Raw genomic sequence first — 27897 nt, 5'->3', positions numbered from 1 at the left:
ATGGTTGTTCGCGCGTAATCACGTCGCCCTCTTAAGAAGATCCTGTAAATCGAGAACGAGGCGGCAGTTCGTGATTGGTAGAGGCGCGATCACGTGAGGCAACTGGGACTTTGTTGGCGGAAATAGCTGGGTGAATAATAGCTAAGTAGGAGGTGAGTATCTCTGAGCCCTGCAGCGCAATGTAGGAACTTGGTTCACACGGGTTTTCGCATAGTATTCCTGGTTTCCTCCCAATTTTCCTTTTTAAAATCCTCCAAAGAAGGCCTTTTGCCATTAAGGAAAAATAAAATTGTGATAACCTAGTGCAGATTATCCAAAGATGCCTCCATAGACTCCGATATACCTTCAATCCGTTATTTTATTCTGGGGTTGGAGAATTATAATACTTCCATATAATCCTTGATTTCCTACACTGCGAGCTTGTCTCCCGAAGGAAATCCTGAGTAGAGTTACTTCTTTGTAACTGTACCATCGACAACCACTCTGGGGATGGGGACTTCCAGTTTAACCACAACGAAAGTTTTGGAAGTGCAAAGTTTTTATCTCCTGCAAAATCTTAAAAGGGAAAAAATCATGCCAAGAAAAAGGGTGATTTCTACATAAAACTGCATCGATTGTATTTGCATATTGTGGTTAGCTAGAAATTAGGTTATTTGGTTGGCTTGGTGAGCTATATGAATCTAGTTAATTGTTTTTTGAATAAACACATTGTATTGTTGTTTCAAGGGCTTTTAAGCAGCTTCAATCATTCCAACGTTAAGCACAGGTCACTTAACTAGAGGAAAACACAAGGGTTAGTATTTCCCATGCCTTTGTTTGAAAGGCTAAAAGGATTGTAAAAAGCACCTGACTGTGATTAAAATTTTACACTGATAATCACTGTTGCCATATATATCAGTCTTTTCAAAATTAACTTAATTTAGGAACATGGGCATTTGCTTCGTTAAACAAGAGTTAGATAATTTATTTCATCTTGAAATTTGTAAGAACTTTCTTTTTAAAAAGCAACATAGAAAGGGTTATTTTAATGGGTTCTGAAAGAGTTCTCGGCCTTAAATGGGGGTGGGGGAGGGAGGTTTTGCATAGTGGTACAGAATATGTACAACTTGATTCAATGATGAGGAAATATAGCTCTCCTGATGTGGAAAGTTTTCCATTTGGTTCTATGGTATTCCTTTTAACATGAAGAGCAAGTTTCTCAGTTACTTTATAAAAGCATGGATATAATTCAAAAGCATAGAAATAAAGACAAATGAAAATATTTGTGATGTCAAAAATGCTTTATCATAATGTTCCTTAAATGCTTTCCCCTGTTCCACTATGATGCAATAGTAATCTTCCCCTAGAAAGAAGCATGGTTGATTAGTAAAGTAAAAAACACAACAAATGCTACTCTAAAAATTCCAAGTTTAGCTTTTAAGACTGCTGTTTTTTTTAATATTGTTGAATTAGATTTCACTTCTCTTTTTCCCGTGTATATTTTTATAGAGTGAATAGAAGACTTCTATATTTTTTCTTGGTCTTGTGAAAGTAAAACCATAAAAAGAAAGAAGTCTGAATAAAAATTAGGCACAGTTGTTTTTGTCATTGGTTTGTATATTTAAAAATGGGTAGTATGAATCCTTGGCATAGAATCATTTTTTTAAAAGTATACAAGTCCAGCATATATTATGTTGTACATTGCAAATAAATATAGAGTGCTGAATTTGTTCAAATATACTAGAGATTGTATATGGTTTCCCAATGTTTGCATGCCAATGAAATGTATTTCCATATAAATCAAAAATATTTGCCATTTTTTCTTCCAAAAATATTTACCCTGAAAATTAATAGAAGAAAGTAGAACATAATTATACAAATAGTAAGTACAGCAACCCAATCCATCTTTAACATTATTTCAAATAGCATATAATCAGCCAGTATGTTTTTGGTTCAAAACTTACTTTAAGCAAATACTCAAATTATGGAACAGTAAAATCTACTGCATACTTGCTATATTTTCTTAATGAAGAACTATGCCATGCTACAAAATGCACTGATAAAAGTCATTGCACTGGAGAGTAACTTTATGGAAAGTTTACTCCCATGGAAGTGAGAAAGGAAAACATTCACCAGTTGAATGGCAGAATGATTCTGTAGCGCAGGGGTATCAAACTCGCCATGTCATGTTGCCATCACATGATGTATCGCAACCTTTTTCCCCTTCATGGAGCTCTGGTGGGCATGGCTTGTGCGTGAGTGACACATCTGCCAGTTTTGACACCCGTGCTGTAAAGTATAGTGCGAAAGGAACAGACATGTTTTCTACAAACTAAATCCTCCAAAGCTAAAACAGCCCCAAAATATCAGTACTGATGTTTTCTTTGCAAATAGCCAGTGCAATAAATCACCTGTAACTTGAAAATATTTAATCTATCCAATGTAGTTTGAATTACAGATTACTTACATTGTATTCAATATTTTCCATTTTACGGTAAAATAAAATGTATTAACCTCTCTTAATTAGGAGTTTGCCTTTGGAACCAAACTCTTAGATCTGTAATGGATGCAAGGCTATTAAGTAAAGTTTCCTTTTCTTTTTAAAGTAAATACTATTCCGTGTAACCTTATTACGTGGAAATAGAGTTACAGCCAAACTTGTGTTCATTTATGAAGACTTTGGTGATAAAGGACCATTTTTCAGTCTGTTGAACGCTGATCCTCTTGTTTTGGCTATTTAGTGGCTTCAACATTGGATGAATTTCATAGTAGATATTTCTAACCAGAGTCTGCTTGTTTGTTTGCTTATTTATATGTATCTGTTTATTTTTTATAAATAACTCAAGGCGGCGAACACACACAATACTCCTTTTTTCCCTATTTTCTCCCCAACAACAACTCTGTGAGGTGAATTGGGCTAAGAGAGAATGACTGGCCCAAAGTCACTCAACTGGCTTTCTTGCCTAAGGTAGGTTAGAACTCACAGTTTCTTAGCTTCTAGCCTGGTGTCTTAACCACTAAACCAGACTGGCTCCTCAGTTTGAGTTCCCCAATCCAGTGAACATTAGTAGCGGGCTCCAGACAAATAAGGTTGATCCATTTCCCATCATTACACACTATAGTAACTGATGGAGAGAATAAAGAAATAATTATGCTAGGTCAGAGTTAGTGAATGTCCATGATATTGTGGGAATAAAGATTTTTTCTTTTTGCCAGAGTATTGAAAGAAAATTGTTTAGGACAAGTTTTTGAGGCATGCAGTTCTTTGGACGACTTGTTCATACTCTGAACAATGTCACCAACTTGTTCACAAACCCTCACCGGGTAAAGGAGGTATCCCTGACAGACTATACTTCTCGGAACCTTGTTAAACAAGACGATAGGATAATCCTGTATGAGAACAGTTCAGCTCGATCCTGGGACTGTCTGCTTATTAACCCTCAGAATCAAAGTTCTGCCTTACGGTAAGTAACAAGTCTTTATTATTTTTAAAAAAATATATTGTACCTTTTATCTGTTCACATGGGAGGTTGAGAACAGAAATATGGTGGTTCTGAAGTCCTCAGGACAAAGATGTGAATGATGGCTTGGAAGGCATGTAAAGGACTCGAAATATGTTTGCTTTCTGTTTCTGGTTTCTGTGAGTGAGTGAATTAGCTTCATCCATAGCTGACAGAGAAACAAAAAGAACTGGGTTTGTTCTTAACTGCTTGATAAAAGGTGGTTTGTGCTTTACTAGTTTCTTAGTGAGGTATTACATAATGTTGCAGCCCAAATAACTTTGGGAATACAGTATGTATATAGAAAAGATTCCACCCCTCCCCATCTTGTAGTAGGGACTACGTTGTAAAAAAAATAAAGAAAACATTACTTCTGTTGCCATGTAATTTTCTCTCTATATTTGTAAATGTTTATTTGGCTTCCTTGTTTCATATTCTTTATGCTTACAATGACCTCTTTGTAATAAAGTCTATATGGAACTGCCTTGGGAACAGATTGTGAGGTGCCCCAAATACTATTTTTCTCAAATGTCAAGATTTGGGGTGATTTTCTTCTGATTTTGTGGCAGATGCATTGACTTCCAGTTGATTAGAGCCATCGAAAGGCTATAAACGTTCCAAAACCATTTCCTTTGTAGGCTGTTTCAAGTTGACACTGAACCAAGTGCACGTGAATATTTTGATCTGTATGCGAAGCAATTGCGTCCGTTCTATGAGAGCTATCCTGATCCTTTGTCTCTGGAAACTTTGCAACAGCTGACGGACTCTTTGCGAAGTCACCCCGGCTGGTCACCAGCCCACGTAGCTGTAGAGTGTGGACTTCTGGGATGCTTCCGACACAATCTCATTCTGAGGTACGATGTGGAATGGGTCTTTTGTAGCACATTGATTGACATGGGCACAACACCCCCTCCCCAAACATCATATGTGGAATAATCAAATCTGAGCTGGCCAATATCAGAAGAGATCTTAGAGTCATGATTTATAACTTGGTGATAATGTCAATTATTAGTGCACAACCACAGTTATCCTCAATTTACAACCACAATTGAGCCCAGCATTTCTGGTGCTAAGTGAATTTTGCCCCATTTAATGACCTTTCTTGTGATGGTTTTTAATTGAATCGCTGTTAGTAACGAACCGAGTTAGTAACATGGTTGTTAAATGAATCTGGATTCCTCATTGATTTTGCTTGTAAGAAGATTGCAAAAGGTGATCGCATGACTCCAGGAGACTGCAACCATCATAAATATGAATCAGTTGCCAAGTGTCTGAATTTTGATCATGTGACCATGCAGGGGATGTAAGTGTGGAAAACAGTCATAAGTCACTTTTTTCAGTGCCACTGTAACTGAACAGTCATTAAATGTACCTTTAGGGACTATCTGTTCTGGAGAAAAAAAGATATTCATGTTGGAATCATTGCTAAGGGAACTGAAAATAAAACAGCCAATATATAAACCTGCAAAAAAACCAAAAAACTATAAGTAGTTAGAGCAGCTCCTCTCCAAGAAAAAGTCACAGGGTTTGAATTTTTTCCCCACTTAAGCAAAGATGGCTCAACAAAGTCCTGATAGAATTCTATAAAACCATACTTGCAGGAAGAAATGTTTATCTTCCCCCCCCCCTTTTAACTTAAAACTCAGGTTCATCCATCAAGCTAAATATATGGAGATTCAAGCCTAATAAAAGTATTATGAATTGACAACATATAATTAAAATGTGGAATTTTCTGCCACGAGTTATACTGATGGGCACCAATTCCAATGGCTTTAAAACGGAAGGGAACAGATAAGAATGGACTTTCGGTGATTACCCTGGTAGTTTGATGGCTGTCATTTATCTTCATAACCACGGACAGCATGGTTACCTTCAATGCCAGCAGCTAAGAAGCAATGGTGGAAAAGGCTTCCAACCTCTTCCTGCACATGTCTTTTAACATCCCAAATGCATATGGTTAGGGAGCATGTGACAGAGAATGCTGGACTTGATGGACCACTGGCTTGATCTAGCAGGCTCTTGTTTTTCTTTGGCTCAGTCTATTGTATGAACCAAGTTGGCTGTACTTTAGTAAAGAGTAGTTTAGCATGAAGTGTGAACCCAATTGTTTAAGATAGACTTTAAGATCATTTAATTTTTTTCCTTAATGAAATAAGCTAGCCCACAAAACATAGCGAGTTGCCTGTTTGAATCCATAACCTAATACTTTATACTGATGTGTTAAAACACTACATTATACTATTACTGGTATCGGAATACAAATCTGAATTATTATAGTACACAATAGAATTAAGATCTAAAAATTGCTTAGAGAAATCACACATTTCCAATTTTTGACCTATTGCAGATTATTCAGAAACCTAAATAACAATGTGTCCTCTGCTTATGTGTGGTTCAAGGTATTTCAGCAATCAAGATCTAGAGTCTTGTTTTAGCTCTCAAATAAAAAGGCTATAATTTTAAAAGTATTTTTCTATCATATTGAAAACTAGCTGGATACCTGTGCTTCGCTATGAAACTATGTGATCAGGCTTGATAAATTGACATGTAAAGCCCGCAGGCCGGATGAGTCATGCGCTGGCCACGCCCATGCCTGGTCTAGCGAGGGGGGGGTTGAATAGAACATCTAACTACTTTGTATCGACACATGTTAATATAATACTGTATAAGGAATACTGATGATCTGATTGTCATTTTGAATAATCCTTTGTTAGCAAGCACCTAGAAGCCAAGAGGAACAACGTGCCGAATTTCAAGTTTGTAGGCTTTGCCATTCTAGAGATTTCATGATGAGCAAGTGGTAGTTGGCTTTTATGGAAACGCAAATGCTTTACAAATGTATAACAATAAATTTTGCAATATGGCCTGCATCACAGTAAATAGAAGAGCAGCAGGATTGAAAAATCAGATAATGCCACAACTTTTGGAGAAAACTGTTGGGTAGGCCAGCTTGTACATGAGACTGCATATCTAGCATTACTCTATCTTTGTTTTAGCTACGTAAATAGCCACAGTTCTGACAATGAATGCACCCCACTTCACTTAGCCTGCCAAAAAGGTGATTTTGAATGTCTGAAGGAGCTGATGGAGGAGTGCCATGCCCGGGTTGATCTGACAGACAAAAATGGAGAAACTGTCTTCCATTATGCTGTTCGAGGGAGCAACCCAACGATTATAGAGGTGAGGGTTTAAGGAGCCTCCCGCTTGCAGTAAAGTGCCTTTGTCTCATCTCTTCCTAGGGGAATGCAAGAGAAGCAGAAGTTTGCATCTATGCATCTATCTATATATGCACACTCTCTGTATGTGCACCTATATGCACTATTTAGAGAAAATGTTTAATGCTTGCCTCACATATCTAATGTTTCCTCCTGTCCATCAATTCTCCCATCCCCAAATTTCCATAATGGGCTTGAGGGCCTGTTTGAAGAAATAATGTGTCAGTTTGAACATTGAAGAAAAGTAAGTATCAACTGTGGTGGATGATGAGAATAATTTGTTTATTTTCAGTATAGTTTTATTTCTTTTTGGCTATAACATGAACTATTAGGTCTTTGATATGGTTAAAAAATAAACCCAGTTAATTTAAAGCTAAAGCGCTTAAAACCAGATATTAAATATATTTGAAGCAAAGTTGCCCATCAATATTTGCAATTGCAAAACAATCTTTACAAGGTGCAGGGCAGAATAAATGAAAATTACACTTATTTTCAAAATTAATTTATTTACAGATGAAGAACTAGCAATACTTTTATAATCATATAAGAGGCTTTTAAGAGACTTTCTATCCTATTTTAGATGGATAATGGAATACACAGTAAAAGAATTATTTAGCATTAAAGTGGAAATTTGGAAAATGAAGTATTAATATAAACCTTGAAGGAGAAACCAGTATAACATTTGATCATTACAAATGTTATTAGAATAGCAACCATCTTTATAATTTTGAATCATTCAGTGAAGGGATTTATAACATAAATGTACATTAACGAGCAAAAATACAACATGAAAAAGATAATAATGCCTTACACACCTAAGTAGAACATACCCCCAGACTGTTTCAAGAACTGTAAACACAGTGGTGTATCTACTGTAAAGAGTGCATATGAGTTGATTCATTTCTCTTCTTAAAAATTGGCAACATCCATATCTAGATAAATTCTCTTTTCTATACATATCAAGAGATTTGAAATAAGTCTGAGAAATGCTAAAGATAAAAGTAGAATATTGATTGGGAAATTGGGGAGGACACATCTTGAAGGAGGAATTGAAAGTCACAAGTGAACTTATTTAATTGTTCAGCTCCTGGGCAAGAAAGCAACTGCTGCTTTGGACCATCTGAATAATGAGGGGCAGAGTCCGTTGCACCTGGCCTGCCAGTTGGGCAAAGAAGATGCAGTCTACTCTCTTCTTAAGGTTCATGCCAAGTGCAATAACTTGGGCCCACTGGGTTATCCCATCCACGCTGCTATGAAGCATTCTCAGAAAAGGTAACTTTGCCTAGCTTTGTTGGGATTAGAATATAAGGATTTCTGTAAATAGAAAACTCTATATGTTAGCCAACTGTACTCAATATGCACTTGTTCCCTTTAATTTTAGGGTCAAACCAGATATATCTGTATTCAAGTAATGTAAGTCATCTGTGTGATAGTCCTTCCAGATCATGCGTACTTGGGATACTTTTTAAAGCTGATCTTTATTAAATTGCCCAGTGTAGACTGCATATTGAACAAATGATGATTTCAAATATCATTTATACTTATTCATCATGTAGCTGGCTGGTCACTAATTGGACAACCACTTAAATATGGACTAGCAGTGTGCTGCAGCTGCCAAAAAAAGCCAACGCAGTCCTAGGTTGCCTCAACAGAAGAATAGTATCAAGATCATGTGAAGTGTTAGCACTGCTTTATATCGTACTGGTAAGACCACACTTGGAATCCTGTGTCCAGTTTTGGTCAGCACAGTACAAAAAAGATGTTGAGACTCTAGAAAAATTGCAGAGAAGAGCAACAAAGATGATTTGGTGACTGGAGGATAAAACATATAATGAATGGTTGCTGAAGCTGGGATTGTCTAGTTTAATAATAGTCTTCCAATATTTGAGGGGCTGTCACAAAGAGGAGGGGGGGTCAACCTAATATCCAAAGTACCTGAGGGTAGACAAGAAGTAATGGAAGGAAATTTACAGAAGAGAGGTCTAACCCAGAACTAAGGAGAAATTTCCTGACAATGAGAACAATTAATCAGTGGGATGGCTTCCCTCCAGAAGTTGTGGATGATCCATCAAGAGGTTTTTAAGAAGTGATTGGACAGCCATTTGTCCGAAATCGTATAGGGCAATAGCCTTAAACCTTTTGGGCACCAGGGACCAATTCCGGGCAGAGAGGTTTCTGCTGCCTGCATTCTGTGGATGGGGCTTTGCTTGTTTGCATGGCCTGGTTTCTGGCGTGCAATGTTGCTGTAGCCCAATGTCAGTCCAAGGACTGGGGGTTGGGAACCTCTGATATAGGATCTCCTGTTTGAGCAGGTTGTTGAACTAGAAGACCTCCAAGGTCTCTTCCAACCCTGTTATACTGTTAACCTGGAAGGTGGTGGCCTTCCAGTTTCAGCGTACCTTGGAGGAAGCTAACTATCTTGACCCCTTCCAGTCCGGCTTCAGGCCCGGTTACAGCACAGAAACCGCTTTGGTCGCATTGACCGATGATCTCTGGAGAGCCAGAGATGGAGGCCACGCGTCCATCCTGGTTCTCCTTGACCTCTCAGCGGCTTTCGATACCATCGACCATGGTATCCTTCTGCGACGACTGCGGGAGGTGGGGGTGGGCAGCACTGTTCTGCAGTGGTTCTCCTCCTACCTCTCAGACAGGTCGCAGTCGGTGTTGGTGGGGGGGCAGAGATCGTCCCCGAGGCCCCTAACTTATGGGGTGCCGCAGGGTTCGGTCTTATCCCCCCTACTATTTAACATATACATGAAACTGCTGGGTGAGATCATTCGGAGGCACGGGATAAAATACCATCAATACGCGGACGATACACAGTTGTATCTGTCCGCCCCGTGCCAACTCAATGAAGCGGTGGACGTGATGAACCGGGGTCTTGAGGCTGTTAAAGACTGGATGAGAGCTAACAAACTGGTACTCAACCCGGACAAGACCGAGTGGCTGTTGTGTTTTCCTCCCAACAATTTGGCCAACGTTCCATCACTCAGGCTGGGGGGTCAAAATTTATACCCCTCAGATAGGGTCCGCAACTTGGGAGTCCTCCTGGACCCACAGCTGAGTTTTGACCATCACTTGTCAGCTGTGACCAGGGGGGCATTTGCCCAGGTTCGCCTGGTGCGCCAGTTGCGGCCCTACCTGAACCGGGAGGCCCTCACAACAGTCACTCGAGCCCTTGTGATCTCTAGGCTGGAATACTGCAATGTGCTCTACATGGGGCTGCCCTTGAAGAGCATCCGGCGACTTCAGCTAGTCCAGAATGCAGCCGCGCGAGTGATTGTGGGCGCACCACGGTTCGCCCACATAACACCGATCCTCCGTGAGCTGCGCTGGCTACCTGTTGATCTCCGGGTGCACTTCAAGGTCCTACTTACCATTCATAAAGCGCTCCATGGTAGTGGATCTGGCTATTTGAGAGACCGCCTTCTGCCAATTACCTCCCTTCGTCCCATCAGATCGCATAGAGTAGGCCTCCTCCGAATTCCATCCGCCAGTCAGTGCCGACTGGCGACTACGCGGAGGAGAGCCTTCTCAGTTGCAGCTCCGACGCTATGGAACAATCTCCCCGTGGAGATCCGCACCCTCACCACCGTCCAGGCCTTCCGCACAGCCCTCAAGATCTGGCTATCCCGTCAGGCCTGGGGATAAGACTTTACTCTCGCCCCTCCCGAATGTTGAGTGAATGTTGTGTTTTACCGCCAATTATTTTTACTCACATTTTCTTTTTATGTTTTGTCCTGCACTCCCCTCCCCTATTATTGTAAGCCGCCCTGAGTCCCCTCAGGGAAAAGGGCGGCCTATAAATGTTTAATAAAACTAAAAAACTAAAACTAAACTAAACCTTCAATTTCCATCAACTAAGACCTTAGAAAAGGAATGCCATGCTAAAAACAAGGAACAGAGGGCCACTGCACACTTTACTCCGTGGGTCTCAAAGAAAGAAAAAATATTCTTCTTTCCCATTCAATACATGTATGTAAAATGTATGGCTATTTTACCTCTCCAGCTTCAAATCCATGTTTTTATTTCCTGCGGAGAGCATTTCTCTAAACCCCGAGTGATTCATGTGAAGCCTCAAAAACCATCCAACCCCTTTTCTGTCGAAATATCTGGTAGGCCCAACTGAAATCATAAAGGCAAGATGCAGAGTGAGATAAGAGTCACAAATGGGGAAATGAGCTGCCTACAAAGTGAGCAGAGAGACACCCTCACCTAGAAAAGAGATTTTCTCTGGTGTCAAAGACAGGAAAAATCCAAAGCTCTTCAATCAAACCAAAGTCATGCCTGCTTCCAAAAATGATTTCAAACTGGGGAAAGTTCTTGCATCTTTCACTCACACCAAACTGGCAGTAATTTGCTTGTTGGGATTAAAAGTGGTGATTTGCAAATTGCCAATCTTATACCCATTTTTGTGCTTCTCAGTGTGGCTGCAAGGTGGCAGAACACACGAGAGAGTGTCCCTTCACAATTAAGTAGGTGGGGAAATTCCATGATTGCTCTAAATAGCTGTTGTATAAAATGCCAGCTAGGAGGAGGGGAAGGAGAGAGGTGTGCCAATTCCATCTGTTGTTCATATCCCCATCAGTTGGGTTACAGGTTACAATGTGTAAGTGGGAAGTATTGCCTCCATAGGAAACATACTGAAATATACCTCTGGTCCAAAGGTTTTGGTAAAACTCTTTAGGAGGGTCAGTGGTCTCCAGGAGATTCTGGCAGAAGGTGAAGGCTGGCAAAAGCAGGGAAGCTCCACAATCAAGATAACAGTGCCACAGACAGTATAGAAAGGCAGGTAGGACAAGAGGGGATGTAAGAGTGAACACAAGTGATAACCCAGTGAAATCAGAGGATATTATCTTAAGGCTTATAACATACTTTCTGTGTTTGCTGTTGGACCATTGAACAATAATCTCATTCTTATTGAAATTGCAAATATTTATAAAGCTGATCAGGGCATCTTTGTGGCATGTTTTGTTTATTTCTCCTTCCTTTTTCTTCCAGATGTGCAGAAATTCTCCTTGATAAAGAAATCAATCAGATTCAGTTTCTGGACCCACGATATGGTGCCACACCCCTTCATTGGGCCAGGAATGCAGAGGTGAAAAAGTACAATATCATTGGACATGACAAATCGTGTATTTTTAATTTTACTTTTACTACCTGGGAGCCTTATCCTTCTGGGAATAATTCTTTTCCCCAATCCATTGCTAACATTTCATTCTCTATGATCTTGCTGGGTTCTGGGTTCTTAATATCCGTGTAGAACTAGGAAACCTGAACCTGAAAACATCCTTCCTCCTGCCATTTGTGTGAAAATTGTGGAGAAACAGCATTAGTTGTATTCCAGCCTTAAGAAGCTTCCTTCCAGTGCACCAAATTGATTGTACAATTTGCAGCCTGCTTGCTTCAGACAAAGATCTTACTTGTTAGAGAAAATGAATTCCCAAAATGAAGGATCGCTTAAGAGGAGATTGCAGGACACTAGGTTAAGAAAGTTTTTAAAATGTGGGTATATTTTTCTCACAGAAGAAAATGAAAAATATTTTTTACATATAACATTTTTGCGTGTACTGAACCAGCAGTTATGCTGGGAGCAACCCACCCCTGATTTTGAGGTGCTTTCTTGTGATGTAAATAAGTCTAGTTAGTAGTCTTGTTCAAATGTTGATCATGTGCCTCCAGAGGAGCTGCAGCAACCATAATTTTGGGGACTAGCGTTTGTTTAGTGCAGTCATAACTTTCAATGGTTGCTGAACGAACGGTCATAACTTGAAAACTACCTGTACAGGTGAATGGTTTGGTAACTAAAAACACATTTTCCCCCCAAAGAGCAACAAATATGTAAAAAGACAGATGAAGAAACCTATGTCCTATTGTGAAAAATATCATAGAAGAAGCTCTTGGAAGAAGAGGAGGGCAGATGCTGCAATTCCTATTTGCGATTTCTCCCTTTATGACTCTAGATGACCCGGATGCTTATTGAGTATGGCTGTGAAGTGAATGCCTTCAGTTCGTCAGGGGAATCAGCCCTTCATATTGCTGTGCGGCGTGGGCGTTTTGATTGCACAATGGTGTTGTTGACACATGGAGCTATGCCAAACACTAAAGAGAAGAATGGAAACACACCACTTCACCTGGCCATGCAGGTGAGCCTTTCATCATTTGGATATTTTTCTAGCAAATGAGAGAGAGGAACTTTCTTTCTAAAATGGAGAGAGCAGAGGGTGGTGAGCACAAGGTACCTCTGGAAAACTTTCTTGCAGCCTAAATTTCTCACTCTCAGTTTTCTGGTAATAGAACTAACAATGTGCCCTCCGTGGCTTTAAAGAGCCAAGATGGTGCAGTGGTTAGAGTGCGGTACTGCAGGCTACTTCAGCTGAAGTTCTAGCTGCAGTTCAGCAGTTCAAATCCTTCCGAGATGGGTAAAATCAGGACCCAGATTGGAGAATTCTGGGAGTTGAAGTCCACAAGTCTTAAAGTTGCCAAGTTTGAAGACCTCTGGTCTAAGTGCTATTGCTATTGGCTTTAACAAAGGAAGCTTGCTTTACATGAGTGAAGGAAAAAGTAAATTACATTCTCATAACTGAAAACCTATCTTTGGTTTCAAGCTTCCTTAAACCTGTCTATATGTCTTTTGTACCAATTTCCAGTTAGTACAGTTCAGTTTTTATTGTAAAAAAAAAGAATATAGAGCCAACAAATGTTATGCTCATCTTTGCAGTGAGCGTACTTTCCAATTTTATCTTGATACATCAGTCACTCGATCGAATACACTTTTATATTTATTTATCTCACCACTGCCATTCCAATCCAGATAAGCCAGCTATTCTACCAAAATAAGGTTGGAGATCCTGATCTATTTTGGATGGTTGAGCAATTGGCAGTTTGCCTCGGGGAAAATCTATATCTAGACTGTTCCACTTTATTGGGCTTCTGGAGGTTCATAAAGAGTTTGTTATTCAAGATGGTTTTTGATGATGTGGAAGTTTAGCCTACCCTTGAGGAATGGCATTGCCATATGATGTTGATCAGAATGATGCAGTGTTTTTAACCCAAGGTTTGATATTCTTTAAGCAGCTTTAGATCTACAGGAAACTTAGTGGCACAGAAACACAAAAAAGATGATAAAGTGGGTGGACATTCCAAAGTAGACTAGAAAACAATGAATGGAGAGAAATAGGACAATATGTTTCCATTAACAAGTTCCTTTCTTCCCAATAGCAAGACTGCATAGAAATGATCAAGGCCCTTATTGTGTTTGGAGCAGATGTGGATATCCCTAATAATTTAGGGGAGACACCTGGATTGGTGGCAGCCAGGACAAGCAAAGGTAGGAAGAACCTTTGGATAGAAGGAGGTGGTGGGAGGATTGACCTTGGTCTACCCAACTGGATTCTGTTAACATTGTGAAGAGATTCCATGTATATTGAAGCTCCGAATCTTGGGCTTTAGGGCGTAGATCAGTACTTCCTGGTGAAAGTCTGCTATGGAATGGAAATTTAGAATCATAGATAAATAACCAACACTGGAGGGAAGCATTAAGAATGAGGTCCCTAGAGGTTCCTCATTAAAATTGCTCTTCATTGCCCTTGGCAAGTACATTCACCTGCCTTTCAGATACAGGCTCTTCCCGGGTACAAGAAATAGGTTGGCTCAGAGCTTGCAGTGGTGACTGATTTTTTTTATTTGTTTTAATAACTTTCTGTTTAATGCATGTGATTCCTGCCTCACTTATGCAAGGTGCCAACCGGAAGGTTCTTTTAGATATGCTGAAAATTATAGGGATTGAACGCTTCCTTCCACCTGGCATATCTTCCTCATCAACATCCAATCTCCCAGAAAGATCATCAGCCTCACCGAGTTGTGGCTTAGGTAACCTACTACCTAGCTCTCTGCCTTTCTTTCTTTTCACTCTCTTGGGCCACTTTATATCTGAAGATTTCCAACATGCGGTTGCCCTTAGAATAAGAATTCTTATGTGTAAAATGAATGCCAGTGTATATGCATCCATGTTGTCACCCTAACCCAGTTATGGCTAACCTTTCTGTCCTTGTGTGTCAAAAGAATGCCCGCGTGTACGACAGTGTGTGCACGTGTGCCCACACCCATAATACAATGTACTCCTAGGACCCAAAAAAGGGTGCAGGGGGCCACACTCCCCCCCGTGCATGCCTACCCTGTTATAGGAGTTGTGTCAGCTTTGTATACAGCTTTATTTCTCTCTAGCATTAATCTCCATTGTTCAGTGATGCATTTCCTGCCTCTCTAGATTTACCTCTATCTGCTCCTGTGAGGCACTTCCTGTTCCTGTTGGATGTATATCGATGGCTTGTATAGTGTTTTGCAGAGACCCGAAAATCAGCTGCCTGGCGGCACATGGTTGGTGGAGCTCATCTGTGGCTCCCGTGCCGGCAGACAGGCCTCTGCATGCTACCAGTGGCATGTGTGCCATAGGTTCGCCATCACAGCCCTAACCAGTTCTGTTGATTACAGATTTCCAATGATCATTGCATTGCAGCAATCAGGACAACAAATCTTGTGATTACCTACCATGTTCTATTGTAATTTACCATTATAACCCCAATGACTTTTTCTTCACTTTTCCTTCCTATTCTTACAGCTATACTAATATCTATTTTAAAACACATTAATAAGTAGCTCTTGAATTAGCAGATAGGATTGCTACATATTCACGATAGTCAAGGCTTTTATAAATATTGCATACAAGGAAGTGAGTTAACAGGCATGACTTACTGTCACTGATTATGGTGACTCTAGAAAGATATGCCTATCATTTCCTTTTGGGCAATGCCTTGAGAAATAGAAAGCTCAGATTCTATTGAATCTGGATACCATAGTGAGCGAGGAAATGCATCTTAAACTCTCAGTTTTAACCCGTGCCTGTTGTGTCCTGAAAGTTAGAAATTTTATGTTTTGTTTGTTACTCTATTTTTTTTTAGACTACCAAGACGTCATTCATGTTTCAGTAGCTCTGGGCAACTTGCTGAAGAGACCAGATGTGGTGGACTCTGCCCCCAAGAAGAGAAGAAAGTAAGCAAGTAGGGTTAGGGAGAGTCACAAAGGTGGTTTAGATGTACTTGCGTGGGGAAGATCTAGTAAAGATGCACCAAATTCCTAGAAAGAAAGACTCCGTGCCTACTGTTTCTGATTCTGTGGCTCAGTTGTACTTTCAGGAACAATTACTTTGGTATTTTAGTTATATTATATAATGCATAAAAGGTAAAGGTAACAGTTCCCTTACACATATGTGCTAGTCGTTCCCAACTCTAGGGAGCGGTGTGCTCATCTCTGTTTCAAAGCCAAAGAGCCAACGATGTCCAAAGACATCTCCGTGGTCATGTGGCCAGCATGACTAAAGGCCGAAGGAAGCTCACAGAACGTTGTTACCTTCCCACCAAAGGTGGTTCTTATTTTTCTACTTGCATTTTTACATGCTTTCAAACTGCTAGCTTGGCAGAAGCTGGGACAAGTAACAGGAGCTCACTCCGTTACGCGGCACTAGGGATTCGAACTGCTGGACTGCCGACCTTTCTGATTGACAATCTCAGTGTCTTAGCCACTGACCCACCGCGTCCCTTCTATATAATGCATGTAAACATTTACCTATCTCCCCGAGTCATCTGAATGTGAAGAACAAGGCAGAGTTACTTCTGGGGCTGACACTTCCCTTGTTTTCTCTGTTCCCCTTCTCTAGCGAGGACCGCCTCCTGAGCCTGGATGGAGGAGGCGTCCGGGGCATTGTACTCATCCAGTTTCTCATCGCTATAGAGAAAGCTGCAGGGCGTCCTGTTAAAGAGCTCTTTGACTGGGTGGCGGGGACTAGTACAGGGGGAATTCTGGCCCTGGCTATTATACATGGTAAGAAGTGATGTGAATAGCAAGTAATCCCATGTGGAAAAGACTCAGTGCGGGATGGGAATGGTTACTGAATTGGGAAGTGTGCATGTGTGCGTGTGTGTGTGCTCTTTAAAACTTTGATCAGAATTGGGTTCTAGATTTCATGTCAAACCGCCACATTATGTAGCTTGTTGTGCTGTTGTCTAAATCATTCCCATTGCTGTATTGGCTTTGCAATTGTGTTTTTGATAGATTTGTAAATACTGTATTTTTCAGACTATAAGACGTACCAGAATATAAGACGCACAAAGGTTTTGAAGAGGCAAATTAAAAAAAAAGTTTTTGCACTCTGCAAACCTCACCAAAACGGCCTGTTTTTCACAAAAATGGGCCCGTTTTCTGCCCCAAAAAGGGCATGAATAGCCCTTAGGAGGCTTGTAGAGTGTTCCTGGGGGGTGGGGGTGGGGCAAAAAGGAGCAAAAAACAGTCAATTTTTCACGAAAAAGGACCCGTTTTTGTCAAAAAAGGGGCATTAGGAAACTTATAGAGTGCTCCTGGGGGTTGAGCTCCCAGGAGCTCTCTGAAAGCTTCCTACAAGCTATGCACGGCCATTTTGGTGAAGGGGATGGGGTTTCAGGAGGCAAAAAATGCTGTATTCAGTGTATAAGACGCACCCAGATTTTCACTCTTTTTTGAGGGAGAAAAAGTGCGTCTTATACTCTGAAAAATACGGTTCCTTTCTAGTTATTTTTTATTTCTAAACTTTTAAGTCAGCATTTAACATGCATTCAGTCTAGAAGAGGTCTATAAAAAGCTTTTTGTTGATCAAGTGAAAGAGAACTAAGGGCTCCTGATCCAGAAATTGAGATAGTGTAATGCTTCCATTGCTGAGAGCAGATAGAAGACAACCCTAGTTTATATTTTATCATCCCCATTACCGTATTTAATGTGTCATTCAGATATATTTTGTCTTTGCCCGTCAAACAATTCTTCAATTGTTCTTTACCACTTCTTTACCAGAAGCTGCCCTATTGCATCATGTCATTAATGATAATCTAATCATTAGTCTTCATGGTCTATATTCTAATGCCCAGGTGTTTTTCTAGTTTTTCTATCAATCTTTTCTTTGAGAACAGATAGCAAGAGATTGAATCTGGGATTTCTTGCATCCACAGCATGCAATATTATGGATTCTTTACACAGAGTGGCTCATCTGCATTACACTCTTGCCTTTGATGTAGCCTTATGTGTTCCTTCCTGCTGTTGAACTTTTTCCCCCCTGATGTCCCCTCTTCTGTCACACATTTGGTGATTTCACTCATTGCACAAAACATGGGTTTCCATACTTTCACCAAGATGTTTGGATAATTTCCTGCCTGTTTTCTATCAGCTGGATTGGAACCAAAGATGTTCTCCAGGAAGCCAATCATGTTGTTCTTCTTCTCAGGGAAGCCCATGGACTACATGCGCTGTGTGTACTTTCGCATGAAAGATGAGGTCTTTCGAGGGTCACGGCCTTATGAATCAGAGCCTCTTGAGAATTTCCTGAAAAAGGAGTTTGGAGAACATACCAAAATGACAGATATCAAGAACCCCAAGTAAGCCAAAATGAAAACCATTGGGATGGCTTCCTGAATCCTCTATTCTTCATTAATTAGCTCTGCTGGTCATTTATATACCTCCCATTATTCAAAGTAGGTTTGGCATCTCATCAGTACCTAAATAGTAAATTGCCTAGCTGTTCTGACCTAGGCTTCCCAAGAACATGAAGCAAACTCCTTGTCTTGACAAAAACCTCTTCTGCTTATTCACATCCAGGGAAGTCTTTCAAGGGAGGATTTACAGTCACAGACCTTATCTGGCTTGGAGAGCTGCCAGGCCGATATCTGCAAAGCTTGGCAAGGAATCAATTAAGGAAACTAATTGTCTCCTGCAAACTCCACTCCTCTTTCACTCCTCTTATTTCCTCTGGGAGGGGCCATTCATTGTCCACCTGTGGCCTTACTCCCAAATCGACTCCTGTTCTTTAGCTGTTCCCTTTGTCTGGCAACTCTGCGCATGCACACACTGGGAACAGGCTCCAGCTGTTTGTCTGCCTCATTGATGTCTGACTCCGAAGGCAGCTGATAACTGGCATACGACTGGCCCCCTCTCTGCCTCTGACACACAGACCTCATCGGAGCCTTCCTCAGATTCTAGGACTGTCCCATGTTCCTCCCCAACCTCCTCGCTGTCCGAATCTGCTGCCAGCTCCAGTGGTGTGCCACAACACTACAAAGTTATTATACCACTTTATGACACATAGAAGAATGATAATAGACACTAAGCTGTCTTGGTTAGGTAAATGATCCATCTTCTTTCTAGTAAAGGTATTTTTCATCAAGTACTACCTGATCTCCTTTAATTAGCAGTTGAGTCACTCACTTTCTGCCTGGAGATCAAAAGTGTTGCTATTGCACACTAGTCCCTGAATTAAATCAAGTTGAAATTTTGTTTTGTTCAACTTTTTACAGGGTCATGTTGACAGCAACACTATGCGACCGACAGCCCGCTGAGCTCCATTTGTTCAGGAATTACAATCCACCAGAAGGAAGAAACAAATCCCGTTTCAGAATGATGGGCTCATTTCTACCAATGACCAAGCCAGAAGGTAAATACAGGTAGTCCTTGACCTACGTCCACAATTGAGCCCCAAATTTCTGTTGTCGAGCAAGACAGATGTTAAGTGAATTTTGCACCATTTTTCGACCTTTCTTACCACAATGGTTAAAGGAATCATTGCAGTCATTAAGTTAGTAAAACAGGGGGGTGTTAACTGAATCTGGCGCTCTCCCATTCACTTTGCTTGTCAGAAGGTTGCAAAATGTAACCCCGGGACACTGCAACCATCATAAATATGAATCAGTTGTCAAGTATCTGAATTTTGACCATGTGATTATAGGGATGCTGTGAAGGTCATGTGAGAAAAGTTACTTTTTATCCTGTTGTAACTTTGAACAGTCACTAAATGAACTGTTGTAAGTTGAGGATTATCTGTACCTATTCCCACCGACCAGGGATATAAATTGCACTGGTGAGGGGGGAGTGGGGAGTGGGGGGAGGAACGTGTAAGGCTGTAAAGCTTGTTGGCTGAGGAATTCTGGGAGTTGAAGTCCACAAGTCTTAAGTTGCCACAGTTGGGGACACCTGCTTTAAAGGAATACATGCCGTATTTTTTGAGTATAAGACGCACTGGAGTATAAGACGCACCAAGGTTTTGAAGAGGCAATTTTTTTTTTAAAGTAGGTAGGTAGGTGGAGGGATAGAGAGGGAGAGAAAGTGAGTTTTTGCACTATGCAAACTTCCCCAAAACAGTCCGTTTCGCAAAAGCGGCCCCGTTTTTTGTAAAAAAATTTTTTGCATGCATATTCTTATGGAGGCTTATAGAGTGCTGCTGGGGGTTGGGGGGGGCAAAAACGTTGTTTGCTTATTTCTGTCCTCCCCAGCCCCCAGGAACTCTTTGAAAGTCTCCATAAGGCTATGCACAGCCATTTTGCTGAAGGGGGCAGGGCTTCAGGAGGCAAAAAATGCTGTATTCAATGTATAAGATGCACTCAGATTTTCAGCCTCTTTTTTGAGGAAAAAAGGTGCGTCTTATACTCTGAAAAATATGGTAATTCCTCCTCATTCACCCCCTTGTAAGGAATTGGATGAACCAAAATAATCATACACTTAGTATATGTCATGTTTGGAATGAATGTATACTACTACATATTCTAAATAAGATTGGGACACATCACTTCCTCAGCATCTTCTGCTCATAACTAGTTAAAGACTGGTTGCATATGCAGCCATATTTTTCTCCCATGACAAGAATAATTTATGAATGGAGATAAAAAAACATTTGGATCAGCCCTAAGGCTAAAAACGTGGTGTTAGAAAACTTTGCTAAGTATTATAAAGGAAGCACAAATGGAGCCATCAGTGTTTTCTATTTGACAGCATTTGTGTTGCCAGATGTTTTGGGGAAATATTTGTTATTCACTATAATGTTTTGGAGGTGGTGGTGGGCTTTTTATTTTTCTTCTTCAGAATTCAAGTGTAATCAAAATAATGTAAGGAGATCTACTTTTGGCTTCCCTACTACCTCCCAATCTTTCCTTGATTTGAATTTGACTTGTGTTTATTTCCAATTCATCGAAAGGCAGATAGCCAGATAGTCTTGCTTCGTTGTGTATTATAATATTGATACACATTCTTGCTGATAGTCACCACTTTTTGTTTGTTCTTTATAGATCAACTGGTATGGCAGGCTGCCCGTTCCAGTGGAGCTGCTCCAACATATTTTCGACCCGTAGGGCGGTTTCTGGACGGAGGGCTGCTAGCCAACAACCCCACTTTGGATGCCATAACTGAGATCAATGAATACAATAAGTCTTTAATCCAGCAAGTACGGATTTATTGTGCAAGAATACTTATTAAAGACAAATTCTAATCTGCACATGCAATTTTCTAAAATGTCTTAAGAGTGAACCATTCTGCCCCCCTTCCCCAAGAGACAGTATTTTCTCTTTAAAAAAGAGATTTCTAAGGAATTCAGAAAGTGATGAATGTCCCTGGTTGACTAAAAGGTGAAATGTTTCAGTTGGTTTTGTTTAGCTGTGGGGCAAGAAAAGCATAAAGTGGCACTGCTGGAAATTAGGTATTTTGCTGCCAAATTTGACAGTACAATTTATGGGTACTCCAGATCACTACCATGTTTTCCCGAAAATAAGACAGGGTCTTATTTTCTTTTGACCCCTCAAATAAGCGCTTGGCCTTATTTTCGGGGAGGTCTTATTATTTTTGAGGTGCAGGAGACTGTGAGCATGGTCACCTCATGGCTGCTGCTGTGTTGCAATATTTTTGGGGGAGGGATTATTTTAGCACATGTGCTCAAAAGCCTGATTGGGCTAATTATCCGGGGAGGGCTTATTTTCGGGGAAACAAGGTAATGGGATCTAAAAGTATCCGGCAAACAATATAATTAGAACATTTTTATCACATCCCGTCAGAGTAAGTTGCATCAACCAATTTCTAACAGAAGCCACATCATATAGCCAGCACTTAAGTTTTACTGCTCTTTTTGGTTGTTATCTTTTGTTTTAAAGTTTGATCCAAGTAGAGAAAGATGGTAATTAGGCAAAATTAGGTATGCAAAATTAAAAGCCTGCAGGTCAATTTCTGGCAAAACATCATGGAGGGAGTGACATGTTTTAATGGAAAAATAAACAAGTGCCAGCACACCTCTTGTATTTGTGCTCTGATAAGATTTTTGTAGGAAAACAAACAATTCCTAAAGATATATGTTCCTAAGCTTCTTAGGGTTATTTCCATACTAAGAAAAGTTAGGTGCTTTTGATCTGTGATTCATGGCATGCAACTTTGGTTGCTGCTGATTGGAGCATCTGAAGTTTTTTAAAAAAAGTGTGCAAAACTAGCCAGAGCATTTTGCATTAATCTGTTCAGCTAAACTAACTAAAGCAATGATTGTCAAGTCTTTACAAAAAATGGGTTGGCAAGGACTATATCATACAAGGAAAGAAAAGATTTCCTGAAGGTTTCCCAGGAAGGAAGTTTTATAAAATTTAGCAAGATTTGCACCGTAACTCTTCTTTTAATAATGCCAAGGCAACACAAGTATCAAACCCTGATTTGTAACTAAATACACCTTCAAGCTTTGTGTAAATTCAGAATAAATGTGTAAGACATCAAAGCGCTATAAAGCTACCAATCAAGTTTAAAACAACTCATTTGCTAAATCTCCATACCTGTTTGAAGAATGGAAAAAAGTAAACCAGAATAATATTCCCAAAACCTATTTCACATGGACAATTCACATGCTTCTTTTGTGCTAAATTCAAGCAACATATGTGAAGATGTTGGTAAGACTCCTATCCCCTTTATCAGTAGTGGGTTCCGGATCCTGTTGCAACCGGTATGCTGTGACAGGGCCGGGCGTGCTCCTTAGGCACGCACACTGTGCACACATGCGCACGGCACCGCCCAGTGACACTCAGCTGCTCAGTGGAGGTCACGCAGGTGCTGCATGCTGTGTACGCATGTGCAATTGGCCCGTTTGCATAAAAAAGTGGTAAGGAACCCAGGCAGGCAGGTGGGCCAAACGAGCCACACTTCCGGTACGGTGGCCTTTGCTCCCAGCTATCACCGGTACACCCGTACTGGCCCGTACTGTCCGGAACCCACTACTGTCCTTTATCCTTGGAGGCTTAAAGTACTTGCTTAGTTTTCTTTCCATCTCTCCAGGGAGAAGGTGACAAAGTGAAGAGGTTGGGAGTCGTCGTCTCTCTTGGAACAGGCAGAACAGCAAAAGTGCCTGTGAGCTCTGTGGACGTCTTTCGTCCCTCTAACCCTTGGGAACTGGCCAAGACTGTCTATGGGGCTAAAGAACTAGGCAGGCTGGTGGTGGACTGTGTGAGTATGAGATAGAGAGTAGGCATCATGATGCCAGATCCAAGAGGTGAAGATTTCTACATTTTGCATATAAAAGGAATGTTTTGATAGTTTGTAATATGATAGCAATTCAAACGCCCGATAAAGATGAAGAAAATACTTTCCCCAACAAATGTTGAGGGAGATAAATATATGCCTGTGAGATGCTTATCTAAGTTTCTTTCATACCTATGCTTCAATATTTTTGCCTAATCCATTCTTGCCCATACCTTACTGTCATTTGAAATTAACATTGCTGCTTCCTGAGTTACTTCTTGGTTTCTTCAATGATTAGATGTGCTGTAAATTACTTATAATCTAATAACAGGAGATCATTTGTAGCTCAGGGTTGAAATGAAGGGTCCTTGGTGTTCTCTAGGCTTGGTTGTTTTCTTGCAGATTTAATTACGCAAACTAGGTAACATCATCAGTGCTAGTGAGGAGTAGGGTTTGCTCTCATTGAATGGCATGTAGATATTGTTTATGTCTATGTGCCCATTGATAGTCAATTTGTCAGAATGCCAGGCTTCCAGGAATTCCCTAGATTTGGCTTGGCTTAGGATGGCCACAGTTTTCCAAATGAAATGTGATGTAATGAAATGTCTGCAAGAAAACAATAAACTCAGAGACCCTCAAGGTTCACTCAATATACTGTTCCTAAACATTTTATAATCTTTTTAAACAGTCTATCTGATCCACAGAAGATACTCATTTTTAGTTTCTTAACAGATTCCCTTGTTTTTTGTCCAACTGATGAAAGCGTTTTTCACATATTTTTAGAAATTTAGGAACAGAATATTTGCATGAGATAAGCTTGGTTTATTATATACAATGTCTTACAGAGGTGAGCGTTTTTATCAAGAACCAAATACTCTCCTTTATTATGCATAATTTCCCCCTTTTTGTTTCTTTTTGTTTCTTTTTGTTTCTTTTTGTTTCTTTTTGTTTCTTATTTAGTAGGGAAATCTCTACCTGATGCTAAAGACTGCTATACAATTATTTATTTATTTCTCCAACTTTGTCAAACTCCAGTAGTCTGGTAGTTAAATCTTTTCGTGTCACCCTAAATCTATTGTTTAATGCCCCCACTTGTTCACAATAACAAACTATGCCATATCTTTTATCATATTGGATTTTCCTGGGCGTCCAGCTATACCACCAGATGGTTAGTAGTTTTGACTTACAGGAATTGGTAAAAAGCTAAAGGCAAGATATCACCTTACTTTTACTCCAGCTTCACATAGTTATATACGATAGCATGTTTTCAAGCAACTTTACTATGACTTTCAGCTACTTGATTCTTTCTTATAAAGCTATGAAGGACAAGACCAAATCCTGAATGCCAATAATGTACTGTCATCAGTTTAGCCTACTAGTAACACAGAATACCGTAATTATTAACAGTTGCATTGTTAATCAAAAAGAGGATCTTAAAATTTGGTCTCATTCTCAGGAAAACTCTGCCATATGTTTCATATCTATGTTGTCCTTAAAATTAAATGATCCAACTTGTGCTCATCCAAATCTGCTTGTTGTTTTTTTTCCTTTTAAGTTTTTTTTTAAAAAATTGGACTGGAAATTTGTTCTGTAGAAAAACTGACATATCTTGAATAACGTTAGATTCATTTGTTTTATTTTTGTAGTGCACAGATCCAGATGGACCATGTGTTGATCGTGCAGCCGCCTGGTGTGAGATGATAGATGCCCATTTTTTCAGGTATAAGCCATGCCCGCTATAATATTGTGTCAGAAAAAATCAGAGCTTGAACTTGTGAATGTGATTTCAGAATATGAGCTTATATACCAAACAAGGATCATCATAAAGGGGCTCTAACAGTCACTTTAGTTGAGGGCAAAGCTGATTTATAGCTGAAGATTATTACGCATTTTGGCAGCCTGTATAGGCAGAGTTGAGCAAGCTCTAACTCTCAGTATGTTGCTGAGCTTCCAGCATCATTGGTCATATTTGTGGTGGCTGCTGAGAATGACAGTTTAGCAACATTTCAAGAGACTCAAGTTCCCCATCCTGATAAATACCGTATTTTTCGGAGTATAAGACGCACCTTTTTCCCTCAAAAAAGGTGAAAATCTGGGTGCATCATATACATTGAATACAGCATTTTTTGCCTCCCGAAACCCTGCCCCTTTGCAAAAATGGCTGTGTATTGCCTTTAGGAGGCTTTCAGAGTGTTTCTGGGGGCTGGGGAGGGCAGAAATGAGTGAAAAATGGGCCGGTTTTTTGCTCTTTTTTGCCCCCCCCCCAGCCTCTAGGAGCACTTTATAAGCCTCCTAAAGGCTATGCATGCCCTTTTTTTGATGAAAAACAGGCCATTTTTTGTTTGTTTTGGGGCCTCCCAAGCACCTAGGAGCACTCTACAAGCCTCCTAAATGGCCCATTTTTGTGAAAAATGGCCCATTTTTGGGAAGTCTGCAGAGTGCAAAACCTTTTTTAAAAAAATTTGCCTCTTCAAAATCTTGGTCCGTCTTATACTCCGGTGCGTCCTATACTCCGAAAAATACAGAAAAATCAGAGCTTGAACTTCTAGGCTTCTTTCTGCTTTTCAGGTATTTTATATAGGATATATTTTATATAGGACACCCTCACAATGGAGTGGGATTCAGCAGAGAAATAGGGAAATGTTAACCACTAACTGAGTGTCTGAGCTACAGCCAGAATGCTTTATATGAAGCCAGGCTCATTTTAGTGAAGAAGACAGGACTACGACACAGGATAATTCAAGAACAGGGAACAAAGTTTAGATGAGGCAATGGCTCAGTCCTTGCTGTAGAGAACTTTGTAGACTCAAAAGTAGGCAAGAGCTCAAATATTTATATGGAAGATGAAAACCGTACAGATAGTCCTTGACTAGTCCTTTAGTCCTTTAGTTTAACAACTGTTAGAAGTTATGATGGTGTTGAAAAAAAGTGACTTATGATAGGTCCTTATGCTTACAACCATGTGCTTGGCAACCAACATGTATTCACAACAGTTGCAGCGCCCTGGAGATCACATGATTGCCATTTGTGATCTTACCAGGGGGCTTCCGACAAGCAAAATCGATGAGGGAAACTGGATTTGCTCAATAGTGATGTGATTCACTTAACAACCACAGCAAAAGGTTGTAAAACCTGGTACAAAGTACCTAATGGCTGAGTCAATGATGCAAAATAAGGCAAAATAAAATTGTGGTCATAATTTGTGGACTATTTGTGTTGGCTTTTTCTGTCACCCAGTTCTATCAGCAATATCCAGAAAACATTTTTTTTGGGGGGGGGAGGGGGGGCTGGGCTTTTGGAATCTAAAAGTGAAGGTCCCAGGATGCTCCTGTTTGCACCACATTGTTCCTCTTGTATTTTGTTTGTTGTGCTCTCCTCTGTTGAACGCTTCTTTGCCCTACGTTCCTATCTTCAGTTGCAGCGTATGCACAAAACTGCTGTTCTTGTTAACATCTTCATGATGCCTACAGATTCAATCCCTCTTTGGAGGCAGACATCATGCTGGATGAAGTGAGCAATACAATCCTGATCAACATGCTCTGGGAGACACAGATCTACATTTATCGACACTGGGATAAATTCGAGCAGTTGGTAGAGCAGCTGCTAATCAAATAAAGCTTTTGTGAGGATTTTTGGTACCAATAATGCCTGCCTTGATGCTGCAGCCTGGATTATCAGTGAGAAGTAGCAGATTCTACTGGCCAGCGTCTTGCCCCTTGCCTCCGTACCAGAAAAATCAAGTGGAAGAATTTGAGGATTGCTCCCATCAAAACATCCATCAGCTGTTTTAGGTGCTGGGACTGCCTCCCTCCCCACCTCAGTGTGCTGCTATACCAGTAACCTTAAAGGTTGAAGTCATTTCACTTTGTCTGTTGATCAGAGTTGAATTATTCCTGCCTGGAATCTAAGACTAGTTGTGTGCTATGAATTAATTACTTATACCTTTGTATCTAAGGTTGTAGCATGAGGACCTGAACAACTGAAATTGCCATTTTCTCCTTGTTTACAAGTCATTTATTGAGTTGTTTCTTATGTGGAAGGAGATTTTTTTTTTCCACATGAGAAAACCTACCATTCCCTTTCAACATTATTGATAGTAGGCAAACTCCTTTGCTCATTCCAGACCAAAGCTCTCCCTAAATGCTTGTTTCCTTACTTCAGACTCCTTTTTTTCTGAGTCCCCTCACCCCCGAAGAAATCACTTTGCTATAACTGGCACAAAAGAGTGCTGGAAGAATGGAGGATAATACTTCCTTGGACAATAGTCTTCCCAAAGACATTTCCGAATATGGATGAAAAAAATGTAGGAATGGGCACGCATCAGATAAGGAGACCATTGATTGACAAAGTCAGTAGACGGGGCCCATGCTTTTACGGTTTGTTTTTCTGTTTTCTCATACTCTCTTTCTTACTTCATTAATTTTTCTACTCATGAATGCTGTATTTGCTGTTTTGTTTAGACAAGAAATATAAGATGTACTGACGTTTAACAAAAATGCACTATTTTTCTAGGTTTTAACTGACTTAATAGGATGCACTGGAATTGTTGAATAACTGATAAAGTGAAACTAACAGGAAATACTCCACTCTCCCATTATTTTCATAAGCTTTCAAATTCTGATGAAAATTATGTTGATGTTAAAAAGTCCTCTCCCCCTCCCAAAGTGAGCATTAAATAAAAACAGTATTTTCTGAAATCTGACTTTTCCGTCTTTTCATTTAAGATGTCTTAATACAAATTGCAATTTCCAATGTCAGAGTTGCATTTTAGCTTGCTTTTATTGCAAACTGAGCACATTATTTAAAAAGTAACCTCTTAAAAAACTGGTAATTCAAAATGGATAGGATCAACTTTAGCAATGCTTAGCCTGTATCTG

General features: G+C 40.2%; 1 protein-coding gene across 4 annotated transcripts; it reads left to right on the top strand.

Annotated features, from left to right (window-relative positions):
* Positions 1–60: 60 nt before the first annotated feature.
* On the top strand, positions 61–27717 carry PLA2G6 (phospholipase A2 group VI). 4 transcript variants are annotated; one of them, XM_087723179.1, is made up of 17 exons: positions 61–152; positions 3196–3443; positions 4118–4333; positions 6476–6659; positions 7779–7966; positions 11696–11792; positions 12658–12840; positions 13916–14024; positions 14435–14566; positions 15655–15745; positions 16410–16573; positions 18000–18150; positions 19066–19202; positions 20827–20981; positions 22838–23005; positions 24667–24740; positions 26491–27717. In XM_087723179.1, exons 2-17 carry the CDS (start codon positions 3235–3237, stop codon positions 26633–26635), a joined length of 2403 nt encoding a protein of 800 aa, XP_087579305.1. In that variant the 5' UTR covers positions 61–152; positions 3196–3234; the 3' UTR covers positions 26636–27717. The 4 variants fall into 4 exon arrangements, with proteins under 4 accessions (XP_087579305.1, XP_087579307.1, XP_087579308.1 ...); XM_087723180.1 differs by lacking the exon at positions 61–152 and adding an exon at positions 2179–2947; XM_087723181.1 differs by lacking the exon at positions 61–152 and having other exon boundaries at positions 2177–3443; positions 26436–26556.
* The last annotated feature ends 180 nt before the right edge of the window (positions 27718–27897 follow it).

The sequence above is a fragment of the Thamnophis sirtalis genome, unplaced genomic scaffold (assembly GCF_051295495.1).
Source record: "Thamnophis sirtalis isolate CommonGarterSnake01/CBP01778 unplaced genomic scaffold, rThaSir2_p1.2 scaffold_9, whole genome shotgun sequence".
In the NCBI taxonomy this organism is placed as follows: domain Eukaryota; kingdom Metazoa; phylum Chordata; class Lepidosauria; order Squamata; family Natricidae; genus Thamnophis; species Thamnophis sirtalis.
Note: the sequence above shows the minus strand (reverse complement) of the source record. Positions and strands in the feature narration are given on the sequence as shown.

Excerpts from the sequence above, each read along its gene's own strand:
- PLA2G6 (XM_087723179.1), top strand. The coding sequence starts at position 3,235 with ATGCAGTTCTTTGGACGACTTGTTCATACTCTGAACAATGTCACCAAC. Across the intron at positions 12,841-13,915 it reads CACTTCACCTGGCCATGCAG|CAAGACTGCATAGAAATGAT; the intron begins GTGAGCCTTTCA and ends TCTTCCCAATAG. Across the intron at positions 23,006-24,666 it reads GCAGGCTGGTGGTGGACTGT|TGCACAGATCCAGATGGACC; the intron begins GTGAGTATGAGA and ends TTATTTTTGTAG.